This window comes from Eulemur rufifrons, chromosome 7, assembly GCF_041146395.1.
Source record: "Eulemur rufifrons isolate Redbay chromosome 7, OSU_ERuf_1, whole genome shotgun sequence".
In the NCBI taxonomy this organism is placed as follows: Eukaryota; Metazoa; Chordata; class Mammalia; order Primates; family Lemuridae; genus Eulemur; species Eulemur rufifrons.
Window position 1 is genome coordinate 66827242 of NC_090989.1, and position 12372 is coordinate 66839613.

Below are 12372 nucleotides of genomic sequence, written 5' to 3' on the forward strand. Positions count from 1 at the left end.
TTTCTATTTTTAGTAGAGACGGGGTCTCGCTCTTGCTCAGGCTGGTCTTGAACTCCTGACCTTGAGCGATCCACTCGCCTCGGCCTCCCAGAGTGCTAGGATTACAGGCGTGAGCCACCGCCCCCGGCCGGGTGTTGTCCTTTTGAGAGCATGTCCGGTGCTCTTCACGAGCCGAAGCCTGTGCTGACACCCTCTGTTCCTGGCAGCAGCTGACATGCTGGCCCTGTGTGCCCTGTGCATCTGCTCCATGCTCGGTCTCCAAATGCTAAATCCTGCCCTGCCCCCTGACTGCCCTTGACCTGATGCCAGCATGTTGATCCCAGTGCTAGCTGTGTATAGGCTCTTGCCTCCTGCCTCCACAGAAATGACATTACTTTTTCTCAGTTGGTGGACTGGAAGGTTCCTTTCAGGGGCAGTTTCCTGGGGTCTTTACTTACACACTGGCTGCTTGCTATGCTCAGGGCTGGCACATGTTCCACCACGGTGTGTTGGGAGATACACAGGCACATCTTTGAAAACTAATTAAGAGGAAAACAAAGCAACATGAATCCTAGGAATCTGATTTACAAGGTTTTCCAAGAACATCCAATTATGTAAAAGGAGGCAATTTTGCTCTAATGTTTACATCCATTTCCTTTCCGTGCTTGCGAATATTCTCAAGTACAACTCCCACTGCCCACCCCCAGCAGCCGAGCCATGCCACCAAGCACTGCACGGTTGGCTCTAGGTGGGTGCCATCCCTTCGTGGCTTAGCCTCCTGCCGATCTGTGACCACACCTCTCGGAGAACTGTTCTAAAAGGCCCGAGTGTCTGTCCATAGTTCATCTTATTTATTTACCTTACCTTGTACTGATTAACTTTGGGGGAGTGAAGAGGGGGTCCATTATATGTGAGAGAAATGTTTCTACATGGAGGAAAAGCCAAATCAAGCTGAAAATCAAACACTAGGGTACCTTGGGAAGAAATTAATATTCAATTTTTCAGTACAGTGGAGACTGCTGATTGCCTTTTACTGGGCTGAGAATCACACAGCCACCCGCCAGCTTCCTCAGTCCTGTCCCTGCCCCAGTGTCTGCACCGACATCCCAGGCTGGAGCCGGGGCTCGAGTGTCCAGCATCAGCATCTGCTCACTTTCAGCCAGTGTCCATCCCTAAGAAGTCTGGATCCTTTCTGGGCTGTACTGGATTTTCCTCAGGACCCAGGTTAGGCAGGCTCCCACCTCTGAGAAGTTGTCTAAGCACTGTCCGTGCTTGCATTTTTGCATCTGCCCCCATCCCCCGCATTGCCACCTCTCTACACAAGGGGATCGAAAGACCTGAACCAACCTCTCAGACTTGGGCCTTTGTCTCCAGAGATAAAGCATCCTCAGCTCAGCTTTTCCATTAAGCCCAATTAGTTAATTATGTGCATATTAACTAAGAAAAAAAAAAAAAAAAGCTCAATACCACTCTTGTGGCAGAGAAGACCAATCCATCAGAGTAAGAAGTTGTCATAATCCCAAAAAGACTCCATCTCTGCTCTCTGCTCCAGCCATTCAACACGCTCCTCCTTCATCCACGACACAGGCTGAGTGCAGACGTTACCCCCGGTCACACACCAGCTGCCAGATACTTAGCTCAGGAAGTTGGGAACAGGGTTGGGATCTTGCGGGAGAGAGCTCTGAAAGATGACGGAGAGAAAGCACTTTGAAAGGTCAGGCTAATTTTGGAGGAAATGTCCAATTAGATTAAGAATTACAGACTTTTAGAGTCAACAGAACCTTGGAAACCTTTAGTTAACCTCATCCCTTTCATTTATTTTTTTATTATAGTAAAATATACATAACATAAAGTTTACCACTTTAACCGTTTTTCAGTATGTGATCCAGTGGCAGAAAGTACTTTCACGGCGTTGTGCAACCATCACCACTGCCCATGTCCAGAAATTTTTCATCATCCCAAACAGAAACTCTTTAGTGTGCCGACTAAACGACAACTCCGTATTGCCCTCCCGCCCCTCCACTTCTAACAGGAAACTGAGGCACAGGAAGTTGTACTTTTATGTTCAAAAACTAAAAAGTGCCCTGAGGCAGTTTCTGGTTTCCGCTGGCCGTTGCTCCCCAGCGTGCTGAGAAAACTTGGAGCACCCCATCTCTGCATTGGTCTTAATCTAAAATGCAGATCCTAGCAGATGAGAAGACCTATCTTCTAGTGCCAAGTTTTCTGTATAAATGTGTTATTCAGTTTTCCAGCTCAATAAAGAAGAATATCATTGCTGCCCATCTTGGCTTTCCAAGGCTGAAGTATGATTTAAGCAAAAATCACACACAGGCAGTAGCACATGGAAGGAACACCGGAACAGGAGTCAGAGATACTGTTGGCTGCGCGGCCTCGGGCCAGTTAGCCTTTCTGAGACGCGGGTTTCTGGAAAGTTGCCAGCTCCGAGTATACGGGTGTTTATATGGTGATGTGCATCCCTTTGAGCACTGTGCAGATCTAAGGTGTGTGATCAAGGGACTGTGCCCTCCAGCACTTGTGACTTAGAAAAGGATGAGACCCTGGCAGAAGAGGACGTGGAAGATTCTGTGCCTTGTCTGAAAACTCGCTTTTCAGGTGGTATGGCAGGAATGGCCTGGGCAGATTTCCTCCGGGAACTCAGCTGGAGTATCTATTCCTGGCTCTGGGAAGGGTTTGAGTGGCCAGAGCTGGCCCTTCTTTCTTGTCCAATTCACCAGCCCAGCTCCCACGTCTTCAAATCCAAAGAGCCTCAGCTGCTCTGGCCTCCCGATCCCAGATTCAGAGCTTCACAGTGACCTGGCCAGACAAGTTGAAGGGAAGTTTGACACCTCCGGTCAGGTGATCAACCTCCTGGCATCGCCAGTATGTTTCCACTGATTCTTGTTTCTGCATTTTATAAAAAATTTTTTTATGAAAAGAACCCTTTGGAGGAAACAAAAGTGAAGCATCACATTCCTCTCATTTTATTTTTATAAAATATTTTCTTTGTAATATATCTGATGGGTTTGGCTTGGAGACTCTCTCCTCCTGCCTAGCTTTGTTCTGACTCCCCATTCGACTGATTTATATTCCGCCACTGAGAGAAGGGAGCTGGGCTTAGCTGGCACTTCCCTGTCCTGGGAGAATTATGAGAAGATCTTCCACTGCATATTCACTTCTATTATGCTTTTTGTTTCTCACAACCACCCTGTGAAGTAAGTCGGGTGGGGTTTCTTACCCTCCAAGAGGAAGCAGCTTCAGGGAAGCCCAGGTCATACAACCTTGGTGCTTTGAGAGGCCAAACCTGGTGTGTGATAGGGAGGAAGTCTGCTTGCTAAGGCTCAGGCCCTCCCTTGTTGCACATCTGATAGGAGAAGAATTTCATCCTCAACAACTTTTTAATCCCTTGACTGTTGGGATAATGACTTGACTCACCCATGTCATTTCCCAGTGACTCAGGAGCCCGGCCACAGCAGCCGAGAAAGGAAGTCCAATTGCATGGGTTGGAAACGTCTGAATGGGCTTCTCAGGCCAACACAGTCACTCAGCACACCCTCAGTCATGCGTGTCCCACCCTCACCCCAATCTGGAGGCCTAATCCATTGCGTTTATGCTGTACACTAATGAGATTGCAAGGTGCCACTGACCCGGCAGAACTGGCTCTAAGAACCTGCTGTTGGAGGAGCAAAGGCCACCGTCCCTCTCCTCCACCCCTATGCTGTCAAGGTTCACCTCAGGCTCACCCAGTATGAGTCCCCTAGTCAGTTCAGTTTAGCACAGTTTCATTAACACAAGGCATTGCAGTATTGGGGAGGGCCAACACATTATGTCAGATTGGTTCCCATGCTTCACCATGCAGTGGAGGGAGGCAGGCATGATTAAATGCCTGTGTTGCATAGCAGATTGAAAACTTGCTCTAATAGAGCCATGGAGAGGGACTGATTAATTCTGCCTAGAGCCATTATTCATTCAGTGAATATTTATGTACCCACTTAGGCACTGAACTCACAACAGTAGTAGCTACTACGTAGCAGTCTCTCTTATGTAACTGGCTCTGTGCTGAGCTCCCAACAGCATCATGACATCACTACTATTACCATTATTCCCATTTTACAGATAAGAAAACTGGAGGACAGTGTGGTGACTTTCTCAAGGTTGTATATTCTTAGGCAGCCTGTCTCTCTGGAAGCCTATGAGTATAGTCATTGATTCACATGATGGCAGTGTATGTGGTTGGATGGACTAATAGGATATGAAGTCTTGGAGATGGGGAAAGAGTAAGAAAAGAGCATGGGCAAAGGCCCTGAGGTGTGGAGGCTCCTAACACATTTTGAGAAGGTACATGGTCTGGGTCCCTGGGGGTAGGGATGTGGGGAGAGTTGTGGGAGATGAGCCTGGCAGATGGGTTGAGACCAGACTGCAAAGGCCTGGAGGGACTTGCTAGGAAGGTGAGAACAGTAGGTTTTTAAGCAGAGTCAGTATGATCTGTGCTTTAGGAAAGTAACTGGCACCTAGGTAAATAGTGGTGGGGTCAGGCAGGCCTGCTGGAAGTTAAAAAATACCGAGACTCTGACAGGGGAGAGAGATGAGAGCTAGTGAAAGGCTGCGGGGAGGAGGGGAGAGGCAAGAATGAAAGCACCTGAGTTAGCACAGGAGGCCACAGGGAAGGGTGTCAGGCCATGGTCATCCCCACATGGGGACTCAAAGGAGCCCAAAATCAGCCTTCCATTCTCCCACATCTTCTGAACAAATTTTAACCCATTGTGGCTCCCAAAATTCTGGGAGGTTGTTTCACCCAGTAAAACAAGTTTAGGGGGTTGAGGTATAACTGGGGCCAAATCATTAAGGAATGGCACCCCAGAACACTCATCCATAAAGACTCTGCCCAAAGCCAAGGTCTCAGTGGCCAGGTTGGAAATGTGATTTATAAAAAGGAAGCTGTAACACCACCATGACACCATCTGCAGAAGAAACTGCACCCCCAGTTTCTTCCTAACCGATTTCTGGGCTGCTGAGAGCACATGGAGACCAATGCACACACAGCAACGAACCCCCTTTGGGGGCCTTTTCCATCAACTATCTTGTGAAATAGGTGATAGATTTTTTTCATTATTGAGTTAAAAGTCATACTTTCACCCTTTTAATTTTTGAGGACACTAAATGTTCTCTATCCAAAATACTGAGGGGTAAGAGAGAGGGATTTGGACTAGAAAGACCCGTAAACAATGTGCTTGACACATGGACATATAGAGAGATCTATACCTAACAATTAGTGATTATATGTTTTTCTCAAATACACATGGAACTTTTTATTAAAATTAACCATGGACCACTTATAAAACTAATACCAACAAAAACCAAGGAACCAATGTCATATAGACCCAACCACAATGCAATTCCATTAGAAATCAACAAAAAGATAATTTTTAGAAATCTCATACATTGGGAAATTTTAAAAACATATTTCCATTACAATTGGGTCAAAGAAAAAAATCATAGTTGAAAAAATTCTTAGTACTGAATTATAATGAAAATACACTTGAGGAATAAGGAAGGAGTTGAAAGAGACAATTCTATTGCTGTTTGGGACTGTGTTGCATTTATATGTTTGTATTACAGCTTGTTTTATGTTCCTTTAGAAATGAGTAGAGGTAGCAACAATTTTTAAAAATTTAGAAAATCATGTCTGGTTAGACCAGATTGAAAACATAAATACTTTAAACCTCCAAACCAGAAATCATACCTAAATTCTTAGAAATTATTTTTCTTATATCTATTCATTTTATTGCCACATCTCCTCATCTAAAATCCCTTTTCTTCCTGCTCTGAACACAGATTCACGTGAAACAAACATGAAGGGAACAATAAAAAGGAGCAGAATATAGAAATTTTGGTTCACTCAAGGTAGCTCCGAGTTGGGTTTAGGACATTTGGTTTGAGTTTCTTTTGACCATTTTTATTCCTTCAGGATTCTCAATATGTAGTTCTGAACTATGTTTTGTGATTGGTGATGAGGAATTTGGAAAAAAATGGGGTAGGGGTATTTTTTTTCTGGAGTCAGTTGACAATTAACTGCTTTTCTAGACAGAATTTCACCCTTACTCTTAAGTCTTAGAGTCAATCTTGGGCATTGACTGGAAAGAAAAACAGACCCGAGATTTCCTCAAAGCTCAGCTCATGTCACTCAGTGCTGGGTGATTTTACCTGTAACTCTTTACTCTTCTTTCACTGCCCTCCTGTTTTGAAGAAAAAATCAAGAGAACAATTGGATTTCTCTCCAGAAGAAACCAAGTTGCTGATGGACCACGTTGCGGTGGTTCTTGTTTCCCGTCTGAGAGGAAGCACTACCGCCTGCCGCCCTCTGGTGTTCAAATAAAACCAGATTCCTAAGCAGTTCTTTCCCACACTGTCCATACCAGCCTCGTCCTCTTGGACTTGGCCCAGCATTTTCTTGTGTCGTCTCCCAGAGACAGAACATGTGCATTTCACATGAACAGCGTCACCTTCCTCCACCACCACGTCTGCTTCAGATTCCACCGCTCTCCTCCTTCCCGTCTCCCACTCCACATCGACTCCCAACCTGGTTCTAAGGAAGGGAGACACTAGGTTTCAGGAAACATGTGCAGCTTATAATTAACCCCTCCGGTTCCAAGCCAATACCAAAGGTCCCTGCACGCACCAACAATGATCGCCAGACGAGGTGGCCAGAGGATCTAAATTCTAGTCTACTAGTTGGACAACCTCAGTTAATTGGATTCAATAAATATTTGATCTTCTGCCATGTGCGAGATGCTATATTAAACACATGACTGAGGGTGCATAAAACATGGGAAAGTGTTACTATCTCTGAACGGTTCACAAGTCTAGTAGCGCAAATACACTGCAGGTCAGATGTTCAGACACACAGCAGCTCATGGTCACAGCCACAGAGGTACTCGCCTCTAGGAGAGTGCAGAGGAGGAAGCGCACTACTGGCTAAATCTCAGACATTGACTGACCCATGAGATTCCTGAGCAGGCACATTCCCAACCAGTGTAACTGGGAAAATATTCCAAGTTTATGGTGAGACATTTTCTCAGCCCTCCTCCTCCAAATTAGCATCCCACCACTTTAAATTTTCATTGATTTGACAAATATCAATGGAGCATTTATGTGCCAGGTAACGTGCTAAGCTTGAAGATAAATAACAGTGAACAAAACAACATGGTCCTTGTCCTCATGTAGTCCACAGGGAGCCACAGACAAATACATAGGTAATTGGACTACTGTGTGAGAAGGGTGTCATGATCCTCTTCCGGTCCATACTCTGATTTGCATCAAAGTAGGAGCAGGAAAAATGAGGGAGGAATCTTCTATGGATCTAATCCAGAGTCAGAATTAGAAAAGACATTAGTGTGGATCTTGCCCAGGCTCTTAGTTCTTAATGGAGCATTTTCAAGAGGAGGATGGGTAGAGATGGGAAGGAGCAGAGCTGAGCAGGTGGGCCTGTGGCTCGGCCGAGACCCTCCACTGCACTGAATGCTGGGCTGGGAAGAGCCCTGGATTAAAATTCAAGAGCTTTCAGATCCAGTCCTCTGTCACTCTACGATCTTAACGCTTCACTCCCCTATCTCATCGAAGGAATGGGGATAAGTAACTGCTCTGCATTTCCTCCAGGGTTTTGGAGGAGCAAAAGAAGGAGTCCGTGAGTAGTTTATGCCAACTGTATAATGCTACACAGATCAGGGATTCTTACCATTATCAGCAACACCTTGTGCCGAGCTGGGCTCTCCTCACCTGGGCCAGCTGGGAGGCAGAGAAATGAAGACGGCTGACTTGCACGAGTCCCTTCCCAATGCAGAAGCAGCACTTACGCCTTATTGGCAACCTTTCTCTCCAACATAACGTTTACACCCACGTTAGGAATATTTGCTCTCTCAACAGTGCATGTGTTTAATAATATACTTAACACAGTTGGGGTTATGCGATGAGAAAAAAGAACAAGGCCAGACGTTCTCTAAGTAGCAGTTGGGGGTGTTTTCTTATCAAAAGTACTGCCACAGTGCAGGTTTATGAAGCCCTACTTAAAGTTCTGTAACGTGTGAGCCTGCGACTTGTCTCTTCCATTTGTCATTAGCCTCTTCTGTGAGACTCCTGGCGTGGACTCAATGCCTTGCTCCCTTGTGGATCCCCGTCGTGATGGGAAACACAGGCCATTGAACAAAGTTGGCAGCATTCTCCAGCTGTTTCTACCCTAGCGTCCTGATTGAGCGGGGGTGGGACGGGAGAGTGTAGCGCTCCATGTTTATTAGAGGCTGGCCATTAACATTTGTCAGGCACTGCACCAAATGCAAATGCCATTGAATTCTGTCTTCCCCACTAGTCTGTTGACCGACTGGACTGAGGGAGTGAGCATGTCTGCCCCGCTCCCTGCCCAGTCACCACCACCAAAGCTCAGCTCAGTGAATCTTCATCAAATAAATTGAGCCCTTACGTCAGACAGCTCTTCTAGGTGGACATCATTATCCCCAATTTACAGATAAAACTGAGGCTGGAGTTGCCTAAGAATGTTGTCCAAGGAAAGAGAGCGTGTCTGGACACGACATGCTCTGTCTGCTCCCAGAGTTTACACTCTTCTGCGCAGCATGCTACTAAGAACCTCCCCTCTCAGAGGCTAAGGATTATATTATTTTAAAATCAGTTCCCCAAAAGTTTGTATTCCATCTGTGTTTGCAAACAGGCTCTAGTTGAATATTATTAGTCATATACCCACAACTAATTATTTTATAGATCTCTTGGTCCTATATTGAGATTTGATTTATGAAGCAGTCCTAAATCCTTGGGAGAACTGAAATGAGGTCAAAGGTCACATATTCATTCACCAACATGTATTAAATACCCATTAAGTGGCAGACCCTGGGCCAGTACCCTGAGATACAAAGGTGAATAACAAATAGTTCCTGTCCTTGAATAACTTCCAGTCTAACAGGTCTGACTATGCCTTCTATTCCTTTAAAAAAAAATTATTACAAAAGTGAAACATGCTGACTGATGAATATGTGGAAAGCCCAGATAAGAAAAGAAAGAAAACAAACCACTCAAAATTCAGATAATGTTTTATAAATCCTGAGGGTAGGACCTATCTATGTCTTAGTATTTCTGTGCCAACAAAACTATACACAGGTCTTAAAGCAGAAGAGGAGCTCAGGCAACGTTTTTTGAATAGGGAGAAAGCCACCCTTAATACCACCACCCTGAGATCACCACTGCTAACATTTAGAAAATATTCTTAGCGTCCTTTTCTTCGACTGTCCAATGACTGTGTTGTCATTCTCCCTGCCTTACCTAAGCCAGATACATAAATGCTTGGCCTCTTTAGCACCCCCTACAGGTGATGCGGTGCTGCTTGCCACGTTGACAGGTAGCTTATTTAATTGCTCAACTGGAGCAACACTTTACCTCCCTCCCAGAGTCTTCTCAGCTAGAGGGGTCTCTTAGGCATGGGAAGAGCTTTTACCAAACACCCCCATGCACCCCCCACCCCACCTCGGAAAGCCTCAGGTGCAGGAAGGTGGTTTATCCAAGATCAGTCCCCTTGGTAGAGGGGAACTTTCAGCAGCATCCTGCAAACCAGGCTTCATGTTGATTACTTGAGGAAGCTTTCAAAACTCCTGATGCCTGGGTACCCCCTACACCAGTTAAGACAGAGTTACTAAGCATGAGGCCCAGGCACTGGCCTGTTTGTATTTTTTTTTTTTTTGAGACAGAGTCTTGCTCTGTCGCCCAGGCTAAAGTGCCGTGGCATCAGCCTAGCTCACCGCAACTTCAGACTCCTGGACTCAAGCGATCCTCCTGCCTCAGCCTCCCGAGTAGCTGGGACTACAGGCGCATACCATGAAGCCAGCTAATTTTTCTATTTTTAGTACAGACAGAGGTCTCACTCTTGCTCAGGCTGGTCTCAAACTCCTGACCTCAAGCAATCCTCCTGCCTCGGCCTCCCAGAGTGCTAGGATTATAGGCGTGAGCCACCGTGCCTGGATATTTTGTGTTTTTAAAGCTGCCCAGGTGAGGGATTGAGAATCACTGACTTAAAGGAAGGCAGGGCAGTGGTTTGACTGACTTTTGAGACTAGTAGAGGGCACTGCAGTGGCCAGAGTTGGGACAATCCAGCCTAGAACTTGGCATCATGTGTGTTTTCCACAGCCCACTTCAGGGAAAACCTGGGTGGTGTAAGTGGGCAATCGGTTTGCAAAGGGGAACCCAAGAAGGACATAACATCTTTGTTCCAAAGCGCTCATATAGGTCCCCCTCTAAGGGAAGAACACACAGAAATCACACATGTTCACATAAGACATGGATAAATACAGGGAAATAAGCGTGAAGGCCCCAACTGGGCAATTTTGTAAGGCACATGAGTTTTTCTGGCTTCCCTATAATGGAAAGAAGAGTTTTACCAAACAAACTATTGGAGATAAGCCACTTTAATAATAGGCTGCTTAGCAGAAGGAAGATGATTAGAATTAGGTAATCTTTATTTACTTATTGAGTACTCGTTATTTGTCAAGCATTGTGCTAGGTACTTGACTTACATGATTTCATTTAATCTTTGTGATAACACTCTGCACTAGATATTCATGATTTTATAGTGGAGAAAATTGATGCTGATCAATTTTAAGTAATTAGCATACAATCATGTTAAACAAAGCAGATGACCGTAGCCTGACTCCATCCATGCTTTTTTACAATGCCTGGCTGTATGACCTGGACTTGCATGATTAGAGGTAATAAAAAAGATGGAGAAAAAAGTCAAAGCGACCTCTTCTCGAGAAGGGGTAGCTTTCCAGAATGGCTAGTCGGCTACATGCTTTCCCTGCTGTGAAATATCTAGGGTGTCCCAAAGCAGGCAGCGTGGTACAGACAAAAAGCCCTAGCAGCTCCTCCCCGGAACCAGCCTTGTGACGGGACTTAGCTTAGTCACTTAGTCACTTATTCTCCGTTTTCTCACCTATGAAGCAGAAAGTGTTAGAATGGTTAAGACGGTCAGTGGTTTTCAAGCTGCCCTGTGCAGGACAGGAGGTCGTGCTGGGGACAGGATAGACAGACAGGACTTCTTTTTTTCCCCTTCAACCAGAGAAAAAGTTCTGTATTTACCTTCTTAAAAAGAAGTTTCCCTTGCTTGGGGGTGGGGGAAAGAGTGAGGGAGGACATTTGGAAGGAAACCACCAGGTTAGTTAATGTCAAAGACACTTGCAGTTTGATAGGTCTCGGGTTCTCTGTTTTTGAAACTACAGGACACTGGGAAGAATCGTATCACCGCATTGCTTGAGTGCATACTGAGCAGGAGGAGAGTGGGATTTTTGCATGTGAAGGGAGGAAGAGCAACTAAGGAGAGGAAGGACAGAGAGGGCATCTGTGCTAGCAGGGGTCTGAGTCACAAGGAACCTGCCCGGCGCTGCACACTGCCAGGCGGGAACGTGAACAGCCAGATTAGACAGAAGTCAGCCAAGTGCCCTTTGTTGATAAAGAGGGGTTCTGTCACTGCGACAGCAACACAGTCACAGCTAATCGAGAGGTGGGCTCCAGGTCTCCCCTCCCTGGGTTGTCCTTCATTTTTACTCAATAGCGTACAAGTCTCTTGTTCTCTTTTAGTCATTTAGAATTCAAGCAATGTTCTCTTTCTTTGTGTTTTTCAGATTTTAAATCCAAATTTCATCCAAGAAGGTGAGTTAAAAAGTGGTAGAATTGGGAATGTGGGGATTGGCTAAATAAATTATAGTAAATCCAGCATTAAGGTAGAGCCTTTTAACAGTGGTGACGTGGTTCTGTATTAATGGACAAGGACAGATGTTTGTGATAAATTGTTAGGTGAAAAGGACTACAACTTGCAATATGTCTAATGTGATCCAGTTTTGGTAAGATATCTGTTTAGATAAAGCCTCAAAGGACATATATATCATTCATACCAGAATATTCATAGTTGTTATCTCTGGACTATGACACCATGGAGCTTTGTTTTTTGTTTTGTTTTGTTTTTGTTTATCTGTATTTCCTAATTTCTCTATAATATTTATTACTTTTAAATACTTATTAAAGAGCCACAGATAACAGTGTTATGCTGAAGGTTATTGGAATCATTATACAGCCTGGGAGGGAATGATAGTGTTGTGTGAAAAAAATGGCTGTTTTTCTCTAAATTTGTTCTGAGTGATATGAATGTATGTTGATTTGATCACAGTGGCCCCAGAGTTCCTTGTGCCCTTAGTGGATGTGACTTGTTTGCTTGGGGACACTGTGATACTACAGTGCAAGGTCTGTGGGCGGCCGAAGCCCACCATCACCTGGAAGGGTCCAGACCAGAACATCCTTGACACTGACAACAGCTCCGCCACATACACCGTCTCCTCTTGGTAAGCCGAT

The 12372-nt window shown here is 45.2% G+C and overlaps 1 protein-coding gene across 3 annotated transcripts in view; it reads left to right on the forward strand.

Moving 5' to 3' along the window:
• The window catches only part of KALRN (kalirin RhoGEF kinase), a 639384-nt gene that overhangs the window by 606564 nt on the left and 20448 nt on the right, over positions 1-12372 (forward strand). For all 3 annotated transcript variants that reach the window (XM_069475125.1, XM_069475126.1, XM_069475134.1), the window contains 2 exons: positions 11649-11676; positions 12191-12362. In XM_069475125.1, the coding sequence (XP_069331226.1) occupies positions 11649-11676; positions 12191-12362 (200 nt within the window). The remainder of the gene's footprint in view (positions 1-11648; positions 11677-12190; positions 12363-12372) is intronic.